At 39.2% G+C, this 21,551-nt stretch overlaps 3 protein-coding genes across 3 annotated transcripts; 2 read left to right on the forward strand and 1 right to left on the reverse strand.

Moving 5' to 3' along the window:
• Positions 1-602: 602 nt before the first annotated feature.
• Positions 603-21,139, reverse strand: rb1 (retinoblastoma 1). Its single transcript, XM_071460386.1, has 27 exons — positions 20,889-21,139; positions 20,384-20,504; positions 19,370-19,473; positions 18,799-18,933; positions 18,666-18,704; positions 18,464-18,513; positions 18,103-18,213; positions 17,603-17,748; positions 17,412-17,489; positions 16,003-16,112; positions 15,828-15,905; positions 14,768-14,855; positions 14,550-14,666; positions 14,395-14,451; positions 13,977-14,008; positions 13,716-13,792; positions 13,326-13,567; positions 4,646-4,761; positions 4,138-4,289; positions 3,721-3,866; positions 3,453-3,557; positions 3,219-3,332; positions 2,957-3,105; positions 2,768-2,798; positions 2,506-2,648; positions 2,153-2,199; positions 603-2,042 (listed from the first exon to the last, which is right to left on the reverse strand). Exons 1-27 carry the CDS (start codon positions 20,996-20,998, stop codon positions 1,978-1,980), a joined length of 2,763 nt encoding a protein of 920 aa, XP_071316487.1. The 5' UTR covers positions 20,999-21,139; the 3' UTR covers positions 603-1,977.
• On the forward strand, positions 6,211-9,559 carry LOC139607493 (lysophosphatidic acid receptor 6-like). Its single transcript, XM_071460390.1, has one exon. The coding sequence runs from the start codon at positions 6,636-6,638 to the stop codon at positions 7,713-7,715; it is 1,080 nt and encodes a 359-aa protein (XP_071316491.1). The 5' UTR covers positions 6,211-6,635; the 3' UTR covers positions 7,716-9,559.
• LOC139607492 (lysophosphatidic acid receptor 6) lies at positions 11,622-12,849 on the forward strand. Its single transcript, XM_071460389.1, has one exon. The coding sequence runs from the start codon at positions 11,744-11,746 to the stop codon at positions 12,713-12,715; it is 972 nt and encodes a 323-aa protein (XP_071316490.1). The 5' UTR covers positions 11,622-11,743; the 3' UTR covers positions 12,716-12,849.
• Positions 21,140-21,551: the final 412 nt, after the last annotated feature.

Below are 21,551 nucleotides of genomic sequence, written 5' to 3' on the forward strand. Positions count from 1 at the left end.
TTTTGTCACCACTTGTTATATTTACTTTATCATAGTGTCATCATCAGTTCCCAGGGTCTTGTGTGTCTTTCAGTGTTGAATGTGTGCCTACCAGACACTTGATGATACCACACTCAAACAAATTGAAAGGGTGGCCTCATATTTTCCATGGACCAAATATCATTTCTTTAAGGCAACCACTACAAAGATGATCACGGCATGAATCCATTCAGTTATTAGTCATCTTATTGAACATCCATCTTGTTTAGAAGTGAGCCCTGCCTTGCTGCTGCCTCTTGTGAACATAGCATTGCACAACAGAGGGAGGGACAGCACCGCTTTGGAGCTAAAGATGAGGTCTTTGTTGTGGCCGTTTATAATTGTTCCGGTTTTTCACACAATGAGGAGATGGACTAAACTGTCATTTGATTTTAAAGGTCAAAGTGGTGTTAAGTTAGGGCTCCTAAGATGGATGTGACATAGATTTTAGCTTTGATGTGGTTGATACATTTTAGCTTTGATGTGGCACAGTGTCCTGTTTCTTTTTCGTGACAAATACCCAAATGGTATTTTCTCAAAGGTTAGCCAACACAAGACAAAAAGAAAAGAATCAAATGAACGGATGTAAAACAAAGGTCTAAAATGTGTCCTTTGTTAGAAGCTGAAAAAGAATTTAAAAGACTTTCTGACAGACAACAATCAGAGGAATTTAACAACAATGTCAGTGTATCAATAAAAAAAAACACAAACCAAAAAATAAAAAAGTGGTCATTTACCCAAAACAGGCTTTGGCTACGGTCGGCTACAGGGAAACTTTGGAGTTGTGGCAACTGATTAGCAAAAAAGAAAACACCTGCATGTAATGACCTCTATGCAAAGAAGTGCAAAAACATAATCATATTTTCAGAAGAAATATTTACTATGTAAAAGAACTACTTCGTTAAAGTACAATATAAACAGATTTTAATTTACAAACTCTGGTAACTGACATTTCTAGCAATATTTTACCCTGGTATACAGAGTCCACATATTAATTTGCTTTATGTGGTTTAATATTCCTCGTTGTAAATTTTTCCCCTCTTTCTCAGAATACTTCTACTCCAAAAATCAAAATGAACCTATTTATGTGTAGAAAAATGTGACTGCTGAAACACATTAGGAGGTGTTTGCATTGGATGTATAATGTAGTTTTATGATGCAAAAGTGAAGCAAAAGTTACTATAAAACTATGTTACAAAGAGACATTACCTGTAACCAAATACTTTCAGACAACTATATATATATATAAGAATGAATTTTGGTTGAGTGCACATTATGTATAGTGTATTTGATTGTTTTAAAGTTCTCACTTTATGGCACAGACTAAACTTTCTCGAGTTGGAGTAAAATCTCGCTTTAAAAGTAAAACTGCTGCAGAGAAAGATGTTTTGACGCTGACATTTACTCCTTTTTATGGAGATTAATCATGATTTAACACTTGAGATGTTACATCATGATTGAAACATTTTAAGTTTAAAAATTTGAAATTTTTCAAAAAGAAAAAGATCAACATATGACGGTCCTGATGCTGGTAAGACTCAACCAAGTATTTAACAACGAGGAAACCAGCAGTGTGTCCTTACAACACTCTTGATAACTGAGAAAAGTCATGAGACAGTGAAAACAATGATTTCTTATAACATTCACAAATTAATACCACTCTTAAAAGTAAACATACATCATCTCCAACAGGTCAAATTCAAATGAAATTCAATGACGTCAATCATTATTCAGTTAAAACACTTCAGTTAAAGCATCAACAACAAAAAAAAAAAAGAGCGAGAGAGGAGAAAGTCCTCTATATTCACATATAACTCCTCAAACACAAAGTTAAATACTAAAACTAAAATCCATTACTAGATGTACAGAGAAACTCATGTTTCACTTTATGTGTGAACGTAGTAAAGGTAGTGTTCACGTTGTGACAAACAGTGCAGGTCAGTTCAGTAGGTTTTAGAGTTACTCCTTCCTCGCCTCTGCGTCCTCCTTCATCTTCTGCTCCTGCATACGACTCCGAGTGGAGCCTAAAAGAAGAAATTCGTCAACAGAGGAACATATATCCACAAGCTATACAAGTGACAGAATATCAAAAGACAAAAAATTGACTTGAATATGTAAAACTGTTTTCACTTACTCATCTCTGCAAGCTTCTGTATCAGTGTAGATTCTCCACCAGATTTGCTGTAAATTGAAATATATGTAGTGCTTAATTGAAAAAATAAATAAATAAAAAATGGTAGACTACATTTTCGTAACTTTGTTCACCAAACTCCTTCAGATAACATGTAATACGATGAGTGTAATTTGTACTGTAACAATGTGCTCTGTTTTCAGTTCAATAAAAACTGAGGCTCCGTACTCTTGTTATTTCTCTTTACTTGGTTGCCATTAATAATACTGTGTTCATGTGTTGAGTGACTTTGATGTAAAGTTAGTAAATCTGGGTGCTACTATACCATGGCTAATATAACACCATTTGTGACCAACCTGCCATCGGCTTCATCCTGTCCGTCCACATCGAATCGTAACCTCTTCAGAGGCTTTGGAGCAGAGCCGAGATCCAGAGTCCTCTTAAAGGAGCGGTCGCTGCTGTTGACCATCTGGTTGATCTTCTGGAAGCGACTGGACAGCTGCAGATGAAAACAAAACGCAAACAACAGAGCCAGTGAGGAAAAGATTCATGCCACTGCAGCTGTTAAATTGAGATTTTACTTCAATATGTTACAGAGAAAACAAAACAGGCACATACCCCGAAAGATTCACCGATCGATACCAGCATTCTGTAAGGGTAAAGAACAAACATGAGAAAAATCATATGCAAAGAGACTGATCATGCTATTTCACATGTGAACAGCCTTTTCTTTTTTTTTTTTTTTACCAAAACTCAATCAAGTTCTCTGAGGAGAACATCAAACTGCCTTGAATGTAAAGAACTGACCTGGAGCGAGGAGTCATGATCCCCGGGGACATGCGTGGGCTTTTCAGAGGGGAGATGTACACATTATTGCTGCCAGGCACACGCAGAGGTGAATTAGGGAACTTGTAGGGGCTGCGTGGCATTTGTGGGATTGGAGAGAGGGTAGGCGGCTAGAAGAAAAAATAAGGGAGCAACAATGAGAGGGTTTAGTAGGTACATACATTTATCTGATTGTACATGTATTAAAATCAAACCAGAGCCCCTGAAAGGGAAAGTGTCTCACCCTGGTAGACGCATACTGTAGGATGTTGGTTTTCAGCTTCTGCATGAACACTTGGTTGTAGAAGACAATGATGGAGTCATAGTGGCCTTCAGAGATCAGCACATGTTTAAAGGTCTGCAACACAGTGACATGAGGAGACCCAGCGTTAAAAAACTTTTTATATCATAATTCAACATGATGCATGACGGCAAAACACAGCCTGAAGGATTAAAAAATTATTAATGAAATTTTCACCTCCTGGTTGGTGTTGGGCATGTTCTTGTACGCCGTGACGATGGTCTTGAAGCGCAGATCAACACTCTTCACTTTACAAATGGCATACATGGCTGACATCATCAACTATAAGAACAACAAGAGGCAGTTTGAGAAAAAATTCAAAGAAATAAACAAAAACAAGAAAACATGAGAGAGATACTGAGAGATCAAGAGTAAGAGACTGACAAAAAGACAAATAGTGAGAGAAATGGAACAAAGAAGAGAAAGCAGCCTCTTGTCAGGTTACCTGGTCGAGGTGACGGTCTCTGATCAGCTCGTACTCATGCTGCAGTGTGTGCTGGAAAAGTGTCCATATGATGGGCTCCAGTTCAGGGTGGGAGGGCAGCAGGTAGGAGCAGAGTATCTTCAGCCTTGTATAGGCCAGGCGGTACACTACAGAGAGAAGAACCCATGAGAAAAAAAACCTGAAGGATAACTTGTTTGAATAAAACAAACAAAAAATATTTGTTCTTAACACTTTCTTTAGTCTTCTGATTTCTGTTATAAAGGAATCCATCTCTGACAAAGAAGTGGAGATGACTGAATCTTTGTTTTACATTTGTAAAGTGAGGAAGGCAGAGACACAGTTTTGTGGGAAATATAACTTAAAAAGGAATCTGCACTAATCAAAAATAAATGAACGAAAGCTTGAACAACATCTTACACTTTTTATAGAAGAGGCTGAGAGAGTTGGACTTTGGCTGTCGTGGAGTCTGAGCCGGCTGGGTCAGAACCTGAGAGGAAGCTTGAGAGCTGGCTGTGGCCGGGGAATCAGGAGGTAAGACACGATGGCCCGGACGCACGGGGGACAGATATCTGTCAGAACAATGCAGAAACCAGTGGGTCTTGTTAGATATACCATCAACACTAAAGAAAATATCCAATTAAAAATTTTATTAAATGTAAACCAAATCACAGGTAATTGGAGGGTTAAGAGTAAGGAAGAATAAGCTTAAAGCTACACAAAGGAAGACTCATGGTGAGTATAAGTCATGGAATTTAACAGATATAATTTTTTTTTTTTTTTTTTTTAAATACCATGATGCTTATCGATGACTTATAAGTGACAAACTTCTGACTAACAGTGATTTCACAACAGCTAAAAGGGTTTTGGGGTCTAAGGAGATCTCGTAGCTGCTGCATACCAAAAGACAGACTGATAACAGACTCACAGGTCAGCTGCAGTGTGGTTGTGTTGCAGTGGTTGGCTGAAACTGGCTGGGGTCTCCACCTGCTCTGCTGCTCCGCCCTCATGCTCCTGTTTCAGCAGCTCAAACAGTGGGGAGCCCTGGGGTGACACAAACATGATGATTTACACTTTCAACCACAGGTGCACGTAAATCATGTTAAGAATTACTGCATACTGTTTACCTGAAAACATTTCAAGGTGTAAAATTAGGACAAAAGAGAAAAACCTACATTTTATATGATCTGAAAGCACAAATTGATACAACTGTACAGTTATCTTAATCACAACATTCCTCTTGGTGTTACAACTGTTCATTTATCTATTCTATGATTTGTTTGTTTTCTTGATTAATCAATTAGTCGTTTTGTCTATAAAATGTCAGCAAATAAAAAATGTCCATCAGTTTCCTTAAGTCTATGGTGACATCTTTAAATCTCTTGTTTTTTCGAATCAATGGTGCAAAACTCAAAATTGTCCAATTTACAATGATAAAAAAACAGAGACAAGCAGCAAATCCTCATAATGGAGGAACTGAAATAAGTGAAAGTTTGGCATTTTCTCATGAAAGGTGAAAATGTGAATTATCACTGATGATGATGAATTGTCAAAAACGGTAATAGACTAATAGATAGATAGATAATAGTAATAGATCTGTTTCTCATTTTATGTTGATCTGGACACTCCCCACAGTGTCCTGTCTGATTTTAGTGATAAATGGAAAACCAAATGATCATTTGATTAAAAAAAAGTAAAACATTCATTTCAGACATGCAGGTAAAGATCACATACTAAGACAACAATTAGATCATACCGGGAAGTGGGTGTGGTTACAACTCAGCAACTTACACAGCGACTGCAGGTACAGACCTGCTATTAGTGCATTCTTCATGTCATACTGGCCACACCCGCCTGACGCCATTGACACATTTCAAAGGTACACTTGGTATCTGATTGCTCAAACTGCATTCAGTGACGTGTAACTGATACAACACTGCAACATTTTATTGGGATTAGTGAAATGATTGCGCTCATAAGTTTTGTGATCTTTGTGTTCTACCGTAGACGTTTTCAAAGTCTCCAACTTTTTCTGATTATTGCTTTGAAAATTGAAAGTGAAACACCCCAAATGATCATAGTCATGTAAAGAAAGCATAAAGCTCTGTCATATACCATGTTACCAGGAAGACAATGAAATTTCCTGGAGAATGTACAAAATTCTGTGATATTTTGGGAGGTTCATGTAAAAGAAGAAAGAACGAAACCCCCAATTTCATTTTGTAATTGAAAGGAAATTGTGAATATTAAGAACCACGCTTATTTCTGATAGATTCTCGTTACTCAAATTTCAGGTGAATGCAAAAACAAAGCAGCGATGGGAGGACTTTGTCCCCAGTGGAGGCTCCTCCCTCTGTGTTTCAACTGCCTACAGAGTTCTTTGTGTTGGAGCCTCTGATTTGCAGCCTGCTATGAGGTTGCTGATTTATGGTAAGGCAGGAGCAAAGTAACAGTCAGCATGTCCCCCGCCCCAGGGCTACTGCAGGAATAGACAGGAGAACAAGAGAAGGGAAGGACCACTCGACTGTGCACAAAGTTGAGGACAGACACATGATTCTTCTCTCAAAGGACATTTCAACTGTGGAAAAGACTAAAAACTCCAATTAAATGAGGAATACTGGACGTGCAGGACAACTTTCACATAAGGAAAACTGATGTGAAGAACTTTGGATACCAATACAGGTATTTTGTAGAGTTGATGCTTTATTCCTCAGTATTTCACAAAATAAAACATCACAAACTGAGCTTTCTTCAGTATTTCAGCACAGTTTTTCTACACAAATGACATTTAAGTTTTTCCTGCCTGTTCCTGCCTGGATTCACAAGCTGAACTTGGATTTTTATGGACGCACAAATACACGACTGACGAGAAAGTTTTTGGTCTGTAAATATATTAAACTTACCAACCTGCTCTAAAGATGTATAATAGCACGCCACACGCTTATAACACTCAAAATCACGCAACCTGCAATAAGAGTGATGAGTTCAAGTACCCTCTGTACAGCTCGGTTTTCAGCCTGGTGTTTGTAGTTGGACTTTTGTTCAACATGGTGGCTGTATACATCTTTGGCTGCACACTGAAGCTGCGAAATGAGACGACGACATACATGATAAACCTTGTCGTCTCAGACTCTCTCTTTGTTCTCAGCTTGCCTTTTCGAATTGTTTACTTCATTAAACGTGACTGGCTATTTGGAAGCGTGCTCTGCAAGATCTCGGTGGCCCTTTTCTACACCAATATGTACGGCAGCATCCTCTTCCTCACCTGCATCAGTGTCGACCGTTTCCTGGCCATTGTGCATCCGTTCCGGTCTCAGACTATTCGGACTAAGAGGAACGCCAAACTGGCCTGCTGTACAGTGTGGGTGATGGTTCTTTCTGGAAGTATACCCACAGGTTTTCTTTTGGACACCACTTCACCCAGAAATGCCAACGGCTCCGCAAACTACTGCTTTGAAAACTACTCCAAAAAACAGTGGAAGTCTGAGCTGTCCAAGGTGGTGGTTTTTATCGAGACTGTGGGCTTTATCATCCCGTTGATGGTCAATGTATTCTGCTCGGTCATGGTGCTACGGACATTGAGGAAACCACAAACCATCAGCCGTGGAGGGAACCTCAACAAGGTAAAAATCTTAAGGATGATCCTTGTGCATCTGCTCATCTTCTGCTTTTGTTTTATTCCCTACAACGTCAATCTTATGTTCTACGCCATGGTCCGCTCCAATGTCCTGAAGGGATGCTACGCAGAATATGTGGTCAGAACCATCTACCCCATTGCTCTATGCATAGCAGTGACCAACTGTTGCTTTGATCCAGTCGTTTACTACTTCACTTCAGAGACCATTCAGAGCTCCATCAAACGCAAGTCCACAGTGTGGTACAATAGTACCAAGCTATTCGACAGATTACACATGGACAGCTCACAAAGTAGTCCAAATACAACACCGAAAAACTTGATTCTGAGATCAAAAATGTTTGTTAACGAGTCGACAGTCTAGTCACAACTGTATTATGTGACATGATGAAAAATTCACTGAGTGTTGCTGGTGAAATGCGATTTGGATCTGAGGACATAGGTGGAAGCAGTGTGGCCTTGAAGATCATAACAACACAATGGTTGCTAAGGAGTCACTCTCAGTGTCTACTGGACACCACAGACACTTTAGACTGGGACTTATTACACTGATCTCTATTCTGTCAATAAAAGAGTAGGCGAGGTCAAACATTTGAAAATACCAATGTGTGTTGCAAATATCCCTTATCAGGATAACAATTCACAACTCTTTTATTAGAGAACAAGTTATGAGTTCATAATGTGCATTAGTGCAAATGACAGGTGCGTGAGCCTAGTCACGTGCACGGTGCTGCAAATAAGTATTAGCATTTGCACATGACATTGTAATTATAGCGTTTTTCCTCTGTGCGGTTTTTCCTATAGGAAAATTCCTCTTTAATAATTGTGAACCAGTATTACTGTTTTTTTTTTTATGTACTGTGCTGTCAGTTTCTAAGTATTTGTAGACTCACAAAGACTTTTAAGCACTTTATAGAGCAGCATGTTCTATAACAGCATAACCCCTTATACTGAAAACAAATAAAAGTTATTAACTTAATTTTTTTGAGTTTTAAATTCACTACTGGTTTGACAGAGTGGAGTATTGTGAAATGTTTGACATTAACAGGGTATCAGTTATCTTTATGTCTCTTAATCCAAATCCAAATCATTTGTCTAGACTGTTGAGTCATACAAGTACTAACAACTCAGGTACACGTACTGTGATTGGCCAATGCCATGAATGCAAAATGACTCAATACATTTCAAATACAGATTACAGGTGTGGTCAATAATTGACTGCTGCATTGCATGAAACAATGCATTACCACTACCAATGGGCTTATCTACATTACTGGTCACTTCTGTAAAAAAATAAGGAAGTGTAAAAACATGAGTACATGTCAGAAATGTAGAATCTGTTCTGCTGAATTTCTGCATTTACAACAAAACTGAAATATGTGGTAATTAAATTCAAGGTGAGTTACAACACGAAGAATTTTCAATCAACTCCTTTACACAGACTAGATTTTGCAATTTTAAGAAGAATTTAAAGGGAAACACTAAAGAATGAAGCATCTAAGCCAGACTAACTAAATGTGAAAACACAGCTCACAGTGTAAATGGAATATAGTGCAGCTTGAATACATGTGAAATATTTGTCCCTTCTTGTGAAAGCTGTGTGCTGCAAGACCGAGCACTGCTGCATTCCTGTTGAGAGGCGTTGCCTGAGGGTCGGCACTGACATGGGTAGTCTCATCATCACCATGCACTGATGAGGAAGATTGTGAAACTGAAGCAGGCGAGCGACAACATGCCTCCTTAGGGAGAAGAACGTTTACAAAGTAGATCGCAGGGGTGGTTGCTGCAATGATCCCAGTGAGTCCAGATCCAGTGAATAGTGCAGTAAATGAATCTAATCTGGCATCTGAGATAAATAAAAGAATTTCTGATTCTTATTTTTCCATGATTGGACTCCTTACATTTCTACATGTGCACTAGCTCCCCTCCACCTAGCACAAATGAAATATTTGTACTGGATTAATAGTTTTTTTTTTTTGAATTTATTCTAACTCACAGTTGACATGATAATCACATAGACTTGTAATTCTTATGAATATAACAATAATTTATAAAAAAAAGAAATAATTATAATGATGACTGATACATTTTACTGTGTGAAGACGGTTTGTTGAATTAAATGGTAAAAACACACCATCCCCTGTCTGCTTGTATTGATAAATGTAAGATGATTTTTTTGCACACAGGAGAATAAATCTTAACCAGTTATTTTGCAGTTGTGTCCTTCATTTGTTTTGTTACGTTTCTAATTCAGATTTGTGTAAAAAGGGCAAAGTTGTGTGTAGCTAAGTGGTCACATGTGCCACAGTAGCCTAATATTCTACAAATTAAGATTATTTACACATAGACTTTATTGGTTGTTGGCTGTTTTAATTACATCCAAGTTTAACTGGTAAAGTTTAGCTTTGTAAACACACAGTCACAAGACTTGTCCTGGAGGTTTGGACCTTATTTCTGACTCATTAAGTCATATCTTTGGCTCTACTAACCATGAACACAGATCTACACTGAGTTCTTCCATGAGAGCACCGGTCCCAAGGCTGACACAGGATACACTGCTGTGTGACTACAGCACTGTTGCTATTGCTCTATCAGCTGCCTGAAAAATACAGTTAACGATTAACTCCAGTCACTCCTGTAGGTTTTTAACAAGCAGCCATAAACATGACTCCCACTATGACGCTAATGAAACTATGCCAGTTTAATTGTCAGGCTAATCATAAAATTCAGTTCAATGAGGAAAATAATTGGTTCAAATCTGTCTGATCAGGCTCCAGCTCTCTAAACAATTTTACTTAAAGAGCTAAAAATTAGGCAAATAGACTAAATTGTGTGTGTGTGTGTGTGTGTGTGTGTGTGTGTGTGTGTGTGTGTGTGTGTGTGTGTGTGTGTGTGAGAGAGAGGAGAGAGGGAGAGACAGAGCAAGATAAAGGGAGTGAGGGAGGAAGAGAGAGCAATACTCTGGTCTGTATGTGAGTGTAGGTGTGAACTGCTCCAATCAGAAGCATCTCAACAAGTTATCCTGAGGCTGTTATCGTTATCACACTGTCACCGCTCTGATGACCCTGATACTGGTGAGTGATTCAGTTTTATCTGTTTCAAAATCATCCTACTGACTTTTATACGTACAGTATATAATGGATTAAGATATGTAATTTTTACAAAATGAAGTAATTAACTGTATCAGCTTATTAGGGTTTGGTCGAAACTTTAAATGAAAGTGTGTGATATTTTATCATTTCTTTGGCTTGTGATGTGATGTGATGACATTAAGAGTCACAGAACTGCTACATGCTTTGCAATCACATCAAGCTCAGTTCAAGAGTTACATACATCATCAGACACTCTGCATGGGTGGTAACAGCTACTGTAAAATAATTCAGTTATCAAATCACCAAAGCAGTGAAGGTCAATAAAAAAAAATGATGAAAAATTATCATTTCATTTACAGAATGAGGGATTAAATGTGAAAAGGTGACAGATAAAATGAAGGGGCTAGGGAAGAGAAAATTAGTTTTAAATGCTTGAACAATAATAATAATAATAATAATAATAATAATAATAATAATGATAATGTCTTATCAAATAATATGAGAATTAAAAAATGTTAATTGCAACACTACTTGAAAGCTGACTGAAAATGATGATGTGTATTCATTTCACAGTAACATTTTTGAAATTAAGATTCAAATATAAAGAATCATGAGATAATTAGTGTTAAGATAATAGTGGGAGCTCACTCAGTCAGTGGTAGTGATTGGTCATTTGATGACTGGAGTGTTTGGAGCCTAAATTCTTGGTCAATTCATCACAAAAAAGCTAAATTATATAAAACGACAGAGGGAAATGTTTTCATCATGAAAAATGCATTCATGAAGTGCGCTTACAATCAGACCGTCCCTAATCCTGACTGAAACTAGATATTTGCTTATGAACTGAAATCTAGAGTGTAAAAATGTACTATCATTTTAAATTAAGATTAACTTTATGAGCTTTGCTAAATGTTTATTTACTGCAGAGGGGCTGTGTTTCATTGTGAGTTGTTTCTTTTTTTCCAACTGCCTGTAATGAAACCAAATGTTTGCTTTTTTTTATGGGAGCAGTTAAAACTTTATTGACAGAATCCGTTCAACTGTCATCTTGTATATCAAACACTAATTCAGGTGTGTCAGCAGTAGTGGCGTATTTACCTCAGCAAATTTACATTTCCATAAAACAGGAGACATTTTGAGTTTATGAAGTCTTTACTTGCCACAATTTTAACAGCTCCGGCAGCAGCTACTGAACATGTTCCTTACTCCATCTTATGTTCACTACAACCAACCTTATTTCCTTCAGATATGAGAGTGACGCAGTGATTTAAAGTGTTGGAGCAGCAAATCATTTTGGGGCATGGAGCTGTGGAATATGACTGACGAACCAGCCAAGCCATTCTCACCTCTGTCTAACTGCACTGTGGACACCAGCTACCGCTTTACCTTCTACCAAGTGTCCTACAGTGTCATCTTCCTGCTGGGGTTGGCCACTAACAGCCTGGCTCTGCGCAGACTGTGTCTATCTCCCTGCACCATCAACAGTACAGCCATCTATATGGTCAGTCTGTCAGCTGCCGACTTGTTTTTTGTGATCTCCCTGCCTCTGAGAATCTACTACTACAACCAAAGGGCTCGAGCCTTGTCCTCTGAGACAGGAGACCTGTCCACTTGGACTCCTGGGGTGGCATACTGCCACCTCACTTTCACCCTCAAATACATCAGCCTGTATGGGGGCATCTTCTTCCTGGTGTGCATTGCTGTGGACCGTTATTTTGCTGTTGTGCATCCGTTGGCATCAACGCTCCGTAGGCTGCGTGTTGCACAGCTGGTAAGTGGGGGGATCTGGTGCCTAGTGCTGGGGCTGAGTGTGAGTCTGCCTCTGCTGCGCTCTGCAGCCGCTCGCCAACACCAGCCCTGTCTGTTGGACCCGTCATTGCAACGCCACCGAACCATCATACTGGCAGCCCTGGGCCTAGTGCTGGGGTCATTTCTGCTGCCTGCTGTGCTACTTCTCTACAGTTACTGCAGAGTGCTGAGCGTGCTTCGCCACCCGAGACATCGCTCTCGCAGCCGGCACCGCAGCCGCCAGCACACTCTCACAGTCATTTACTGGGTGCTAGGCATCTTCCTCTTGTGCTTCCTCCCCTATCACATTAACCTGCTTGGATACACCCTCACACATGTGGGGCTGCTGCCCTATTGTGGCCTGGCCAAGGTGACCAAGGCTGTACACCCTGTGGTGCTGTCACTAGCCAGCTCTAACTGCTGCCTCAACCCATTCATCTACTATTTCTCCAGCAGCCTGTTGCACAGGGAAGCCCGTTCTTAAGAGCACTAGGGTGCTTCAGTGAACAAATTAAACAACTGAGCAGAACTTTGTCTATTTACATACAGTATTCAGTTACCTATACTATGTGCACTTCTTTGCAGGTAATACTGTAGGTGACTCTGTATGTTACATATGTTATCTGTATTTTGCATTACAATGGGTTGAATGCTCCCTTTAGTGTACTGCAGAGTGTTGTGTCTCTGGAGCAGTCTGAGGTTCAGCGCCATGTTGGGAAGCAATCGGCCAGCTACGGTTGGTTTAGTTACTTTGTTCAGTCCAACTTGCGTTTAAGAGACAATGATATGCAATGAGATTTTTCATATGCAGTGAATGCTTCATTTATGTGGAATCTGCCTCATTTTACAAAAGTGCTCCTTCAAAATTATGGAGCACTTTATATGTTGATCTTATATATAATTTATGTTATTCCTGAAGTGTAGTAATTTTTCAAAATGTGCAGAATGAGTTTTTTTTCCTAGGCCAAAGGAGGCTATATAAGGTGGACATATTTACATATCAATGTCTTAATGTTGTGTTATGTGTGAATCTTATCAAAATACTGTGACACTGTTACATGTATACTACAGTAATAATGAAAGATAAAACTGACCGTCCTCCATGCAATCCTCTCCATGATGAGGTTTTCACATGTCTCCAGATGTTTGATGATGTCTTTGCTCAGTGTGGGCTCAGCCTTGATGAAGCTCTCAATGACTTTGTAGAAGTCAAAGGCAGAAAGTTTGAAAACATCCAGTATCCAGGGGAAACACACATCTGTCTCAACTGGGTCAACACCAACACCACCACCACCACCACCTCCATGGTTGTATCCTCCAGCCTTGAAGCTGCTCTCTAATCGTGAAGAGCAAACAACATAATTACAACTTGCCAGAAGAAGTTTAAACATCGATCTGTATTATTGATAAGATGTAACACAGCTATTTAAAAAGGGTACGCAACAGCATCTGTTTTTAATTTGTACGCAAATTTCATGACGCACCTCCATATGTTGCCATGACCACCTCCAAAGCGCAGGCCAAAAGCGATGTGTGGAATGTGGAGTCATTTAGGAGTTTACTGAAATGGAAATCAAATGACTCAGCTCAAGTAAAATAATGCTTGATGACACTTCAAAACAACAAATAGCTTCAATGCATTTCCAAAGTTCAGCTAAATGAACAAGTGAATATACATTGACATTAACTGGCTTCATAATTCTCCAGTGATGTGATTAAAAAAAAACAAAACAAAACAAACATACCTGAAATTTTGCACAGACAATCGCTTCTCTTCCTACAAAGTGAAAAAATTTAAGTATTGTCATTAAGAGAAAAACAACATGAACGCAAGTTATTTCAGGCACTGTAGCATCTTGAGTCAGAAAGTTTGGGAACTTGTGCTGTACAGTCTACACTTCCTGTGAGCTGCTTCCTGTTGACAGACTTCATTTTCTGTCCACTATGTTGGTATGAAAACAGAAATTATAAGGGAATAGACAGTGGGAAAAAACTGATGTTACATATTTGATAATATAATATGCTTTTCTTTTTCTGGGCAAACCTAAGGACTGCTAAATTTGAATTCACCAGAGCCTCCAAATAGAGAGATGCACAATAAAAATACAAAATTGAAACATTTGAATAATAAGTTAATGACAAACAATCAAACAGGTCACTCACTGATTTCAGCATTTCCTCCATCACTTTGTAATACAGTCTGACTCCAAGGGTAAATCTCTGAAAAACAAAAGAAAGATAGATTAGACATTGCAATCATTTCAGGTTGGCATGTGTTGCCATTGTTTGTCATTTTCTTCTTGAGTATTAGTTCATACCTGCTTGCCAAGTACGACACAACGTGGACCCACTGCCTGACCAAATCTTTGGCTGAACGCCTGTTCAAGTGTCTCCAAACGCTTCAGCACATCCTGCGTCGGGTCCACAGTGCAATTCTGACCAGGAAAGAAAAAAAACAGGATATATGTCAAAATAAGGTAACAAGAGGCAGTTTCATGGGACGTTTTATTTCGCAGCAACACCTCTAGGGACTCACTTTGAAATATGTATCCAGGTTAGTTGATGGCTGGTCCCCGCTCGAGATTAGATCCCCCCTCAACTGCTGAATGGAGGTCATGGCAGCTCTGATGAGACAAAACAAAAAGATAAAACAAAAATGAGATGGTGAAACTCAAAACAATTTGTACTATGAAATATGCCAAATAAACTACATACAGTACAATTAAACCCAGAACCCAATCTCCAGTGTTTGGTTTTCCACGAATGGATTCATATACACAATTAATAAACAATAACTTTGCTTTCTAGACATCTTTAAAGATACTGTGTTATAATTTATTATTTTGCAAAATAAATAATTATCTAAGTGCTGTTTCATCATTACACCCCCACACCAGCTGTGACACTTATGATACACAAAGCTTTTAAAAATTATCTTCAATGTAACGATTGCAGATATGCCTGCCAGATTTGACAACTTTCTTTTTAACCAAGTCAACTAAGCCAAGAGTGTTTACAGACTCTCATGTGAGAAGGTTTGAAATTGTAAATGTTAAAAGTAAAATTAAAGAAAAAGTTGCTGCTGAAAGTAAACATGAGGACTCGCGCTGTATTCATGTAATTTTGGCAGAATGCGAAGAACAGGAAAAACTTCTTATTCTGACTTGGGAGTGTTCATGCATGACTGGCCCCAGTGCTAACTTTATAGTCTCAGCAGATAAAAAGTTTGAGTTAGCTAGTGTTGCTGCGTTAAGTATTTGTATTAATTTGTTACCAAGTAAAACCAGAGAAAAAGTTTATTAGCTATTAATAGATTGTGTTAGTGTATTGGGTTAGTGGTTTTATTTGTATATAACTGCCAGAGATGGTGCATTTGCAGCCATTCTGCCAACAGTTTGCTGACATATCTGTAGTTCTTTTCAAGTGAGACATATTGTCAGTGTCAAAAATTCCCAATATCACTAGATAAAAGTCAGAGGGTGAGGTAGAGGATTTTCCTACTCAGTGGTTTAAATGATATGACATGAACACAGCATCAGTCCCTGGATAAACAATAAACACAACAAAGAGCAGGTGAATGACTGCTACCTGCTTACCTGATTGGAGTCTGTGGAGGGATGAGTACAGCGTCTTCATCTGGCAGGTTTTTCTTTGGCGTTCTCTCCCCCTGTGATCTGAATGCAGGAGGAGATTATTAAACACCTTTCTCTAAATTCTACTAACTGAGCTACCAGAACATTTAAACATTGAATAGTGAAGAAAACTAATTACATTTCGACTTTAGGCACAAGGACAGTCTCATCTCCGTCAAAAAACAGCCGTCCATCAATGTCCCTACTTTTGAGGTAGTGTTCTTCATATTGTTGGTCGAGGTCATTCACCTAGGGTGACAAATAAAGGTTGAGGTTACTTGCAGTTCATAGGCTCCCAAAATACAAAATAAACAGCATCACTGTATCACAGTTGTTCCCAATAGTTTGAATTTTCTGAATCAAATTCTTGTTTACAGTTGACTCAAATCCAAAAGGGCTGAATGCTAAAATACACTAAGGCATCAAAAACAATGATTCACCATGTTAAACAATTGCTGCATTATTATACTTTGATACTTTTGTACATATTATATATAAATGAGGAGGAGAAAATCGTATTTAACAACAGCCTTGACCTACTGTGTAAGAACTATTTCACTGTTGCAGGAAGGCCAACTACTCACTCTTGACCTCTAACAATACATCAAATTTCATTCATTAAATGATATAAATATTTTAGATGTAAAATTTGATTCTGTAAACTACCCCTGCAATCACAGACATCTGACATCAGATAATAATAAGGAATCAGACAATAGAGAGCTAACATCTGCAGGGATTTCTAAACAGCCTGAGGAATGTGTAGTGTCGGTAAACAAACATAAAATCACCTGAGTGAGTAAAAGTAGAAACAACAATTTGGTTTTAATCCAGGCTGGACATAAAGACATAACTCTTTACATTATGTACATCAGCCAACTGACACTACAAGATGAATCTGCAGTCCTTGTTGCACTTGCACAAGACTTGTTTAGAGATTGTACGATTACAACCATGCCAGTCTGTCTGTATCTGATCTGATCTTATAAAACATAAACACCTCTGAAATAAGGAAAGGACCCAACCTGTCTGCACAATGTCAGATACAGCTGTGCAATAAAATTATCTGGGCCAAAATCACACTTCATGCTTCAAATTTCATGTTTTTCCCAATTTATCCAAACCCTTCATAGGTTAGAACAAAAGATGAGACTTACACATTATTTATATAAGACAGTTGTGTAAATATCCGTTACTGGGGTAATGTAAGAGAAAAATAAATATGTCCAGTATCCTTCTTCAGTGGAGTGTGTTGGTGTCAGCAAACATAGTCATCCTGTCTCTGCTGTTGTCATACCTGCCTCTGCAATATACCACCTAGGCACACTACAAAGGATCCACTGTTTGAGCACCCATTTTCCTGACACCATGTATGTCAAAACAAACATGTAAGAGGAGCAAAGACGACGACCAACAGCTGTCAGACACTCAAACATTCAACAATGGCAACAGCAAGCAGGAAAAGATAACTAATGGAGACAGTAAGTGCGGAGCAGACAGAGTGAAACCAAACAGTAGAGCAGGTGTTGTGACGATCACAACCCCTACCTGAGGAAAATCTGGGGATCTCGAAAGATCCAGTGAGTCCAGGAAAGCTGAGAAACTGGTCTGGTATACATTCTTCACCTGCAAATACAATTGATATAAAGGACAAATGAGGCCACAAAAACACAGAGGGGATAGAAATTAGTTTACATGGTGACTGTAAGAACTAAAACATGAGGAGTGAGAGCTCAGACCTCTTCTGTATTGCATTCGTTCTCTTTGCACAAGGTTTCGAGAAGCTGCACATCCATCTCTGGCTCAGGAGGTCGGGATTTGGCTTTGCTCTGGTTTCGACGAGATGTTCGTGTTGGGGGGCTCTGGACTTTACTGATGGATGATTCTGAAAGAAAAATGTTTAAGATGTTAAAAAATCTATGGAAGCCATGAAATATAAATCTTTTCACAACACAGGATCTCTGATGTTGCAATTCCGTTTTTCCATTACCGTACTATATAAATATATATATTATACTTACTCCATTGTGCATATGCTTTTTAAACAAATAATAACTTGAAATCACATGAGGTCTAAATGTGCAGTTCTGTCTACATCATGACTCAAATTTTTTTTTTTCCTGTTGTTTTTGAAGAAATTCTTACATTTTCCAAACTTTCAAACTTAGTTGTTCAGTAAGAGGCCATTACAGTTTATTGAATAAAGACAGATAGCCAAGTAAATTAGCTCAGAGCTTACTGTAAAGAGGCTGCAGAAGGTCTGGAGAGCAACGCTTGATGAATAACTCCAGTGTACAAAGCAACAGCTGGAATGATATGACCAGGTCATCCTCCATCTGCAAGACCCTTCCTGTAGACAGCAGAAATGTAGCACATGAGAAGCACCATCACAATACTACTGCTGCAGACTAAAGAAAACAGAACTGTAGTGGTGAGGAGAAAATCTTTCCCATTCATATGAGCTCTACAGCTGAGAACGGAGGAGGAAGGAAGGATGGAAAGAAGAAGATGGAGCAATGTGAAAACTATTCCATCAAGTGTGTTAACAGCTTGATCCTACTTGTTTTTGTTACTGGTAATGTGTTAAAGACTCAACCTACCTTTGGCCAAAAGAAACATTGTCCAGCAGCTCCGCATGGTCTCCCTCTCCCTTGAAAATGAGACATTGAACCATTAACCTTGCACTAGCATCACATTTTTTATACCAAGCACACAATTATCAAGCACAAGGCAATGAAGACACTAAAAAAAGGAGTGTGGCAAATGCATTTCACTCATGTGGCAGAGAAGTCTCCAACTTACTTGCCCTCAGCAACCAAAGCAAAGATTTTCTTGCAACTCCTGAAACAAAACAAAAATTTAGTTCAGTTGCAATTTTGCCAAAAATAGTTCTACATGAATCCAGCACTTGTACTGATCTGAAGTGTTCACTCACTTCTCAAACCTCTCGTAGATTGCCAGTGTCACATCATACTTCTTTTCCAGTCGCGTGAGTGCTGAATTCACCTTGGTGCTAATTGTGTCCAAGTTCACATCCAGCTTCCTTACCAGAGCCATAAACTGCTTTACACTACAAAAGGAGGACTTTAGGTGAGAAAACCATAAAAGAAATTTGAAGTAAAATAATAGGAATACAATAATACAATAAAATGGTAAATAAATAATTGTCAAAATGAAAAATGTCTGAAATGCTTGTCTCAACAGGAATATTCTTCACATTATTTCACAATCTCTTTTTTTGTACCACAGAAGTGAAATAAAAATCTTGTACATTTTTTACTTAAAGGACCTAAAAACAGCAACTGTATGTTTTAAAAAGCGTCCTGAACAAGACACTGTTGTATTGAGCAGTACTCTTCACTGATGAAACAAACAGTTTCACTGTAATAGCCCCTCGGTGCTCAGACCAGCCATGTAGAGGATATGCCTACTGAAATCAGGGATATCATAATTCAAGCACTATGAATGCTGCCGATTTTTGCCAGTGACACATGACAAGTACTTACTTCAGATTGACTGCTTTCAGAACCTGAGTTAAGGTGAAACAAGCAACATCCATGTCTGTCACAGTCACAAACAGACAAGCACCCCACAGCCTTTTCTGACTGTCCTGAAATCAAATGTAGAAAAGAGAAATGTTATAAAAAATGTGGCATTTTTCTAATCACAGACATTAATGAATATAACAGAATGTTGAGTAGGACTGAAACCAGAATACAACAGATCTGTTACAACAAAGCAATACAATACAAACATAACATGTTTGTCCACCTTTGTTAAAAACTGTTTAAATTTCCTTTAACAGGGTTACCGATAAAAACTGAACCTGTATTTAGTACATGTGCTAATGATTTCATCTAACGTTGCAGAAAAGCCATGATTACCCTGAGCTTTGTCCAACCATAACATGACAGGAGCGTCACACAAGGACACTGTGCAACACCGCCTGATTAGACTAATGTTGGGCACAACTAAAACACTAATTAGACTGTTTGTGACTGTGTGAAATGATACACGTGCCTGATCATTATGTGCAGTGCATCCTCGCCTGCTATCCTTTCACCAGTGGTGACAAGGTAAACTATTTGGATGACATTTCTTTGAGTAGCTTTCTCATCTTCTTGCACTTCTTGAATGCCGTTCAAAATTGGTGACTCGGCTCCTGTTAGAAAGACAAAAACTAAAAAGCTGTCTACAATTTTTATGTCATGCTACGATTACTGCAGGAGGATAATGCACTAAAGCTTGGTTTGAGCAGCCTTCCCCTTGTAGGGCAAATTAGTTTGAAAATGCTGTTTGTTGTCGGGCCATGTTCATTTGAATGGTTAGGGTCTGCATGACCATTTCCTTCTGACCCAAACTATGAACAGTACGCGAGCTGGTCTTGTCCCTTTTGTTCTGTTATGGGGTAGCTGTCAAACACACTAACCCAGTTTCCACCACTGTCTTTTCAATAGGGCAGCCAGCAGGAATAACAACATGACACATTCACAGTCACATTACTGCTCATGAACACATACAGCGACTTCATCCATGGACTCCTGAACGGTTTTCCACAGGGTCCAGGCACGGTCACACACCGAGTCTGTGACGTGAAGGCTCTTGCACAGGGCAACAAACTCAGCATCCTTGTCTCTGTGTCTGGGGGGGATGGAGACCACAAAAGAAAAAAAAAAAAAATCAACGTTATGGAGGGTCTGGAGATCAAAACACGCCTCCCAGAGCAGGTGTATTTACGTGTTATAACAGCGTCACATCACATGCTGCACATTATACTGAAGATTTCTCCCCTGTTGGCGGCCGAGCAGGGTTGAGAGGTTAAAACTCATCGGTGTAAGCTGTAAAAACAGGCCTGGCTTCGTCTGAAGTAGCTAGCTAGTCAGCCTCACGGTGAGCCGCAGCTAACAAGACACAAACTAACGTTAGCTAAACATTAAGGCGGTGGCGTAAAGACATTTTTTACAGAGTAGGGAAGTAATTCGCTGCCGAGACCTGAATGAGGCACAAAAAAAACCCGTCTCTTACTTTTTAAGAGATAACTCTGGACTCTCCTTCTTGTCTGGAGAGGCACTTTCAGCACTGGGCTTCACCCCTTTGCTCTGTGTCGGCCCAGAGTGTCGCTTTTTAGGTGGCATCTCGGTCTACGGTTGGCTGGCGGACAAATATAAAACTTAAAAATAGAAATACGGTCTGAAGGCGGCAAATAATGTTTACTAAGTTTAAATCCCACTGCACGAGTTCCGTAGCAACAATACAACAAAACCTCACTGACTTCCTGAAAGAGCGTGCGTTTGATTTGTGACGCGGAAGTGAGCGACGGGGGGTGCCGGTGCCGCCGGTGTCTCAGCGGTCGTTACACGGCCTCCGTAGTCAGCCACAATCCCGTGGATATTCACCTCTTCGCTGACTTTAACGATCATTTATCTCTATTTAAACCAAGTGCTGCAGCTAATATCATCAAATAACCCGTTTATAGCCCTTTATGTGTCTCAGGCTCCGTGTGAGGATACGTAGGAGATCATGTGACCCAACGAAAACGAACTAACCCAAATCCACGAGATGAAAACGCGGGAAAACACATACGCAACATCCGCTCATTTGCATGTGTCCCGCCATCCAGGCGATTCACAAAAGGCTTATCTACTGCACGGGCAGTAAGTAGAAAAGTAGACGACTCATCACTGCAGT

This window comes from Trachinotus anak, unplaced genomic scaffold, assembly GCF_046630095.1.
Source record: "Trachinotus anak isolate AG129_WGS33_773 ecotype Australia unplaced genomic scaffold, CSIRO_AGI_Tana_v1 ptg000024l, whole genome shotgun sequence".
In the NCBI taxonomy this organism is placed as follows: Eukaryota; Metazoa; Chordata; class Actinopteri; order Carangiformes; family Carangidae; genus Trachinotus; species Trachinotus anak.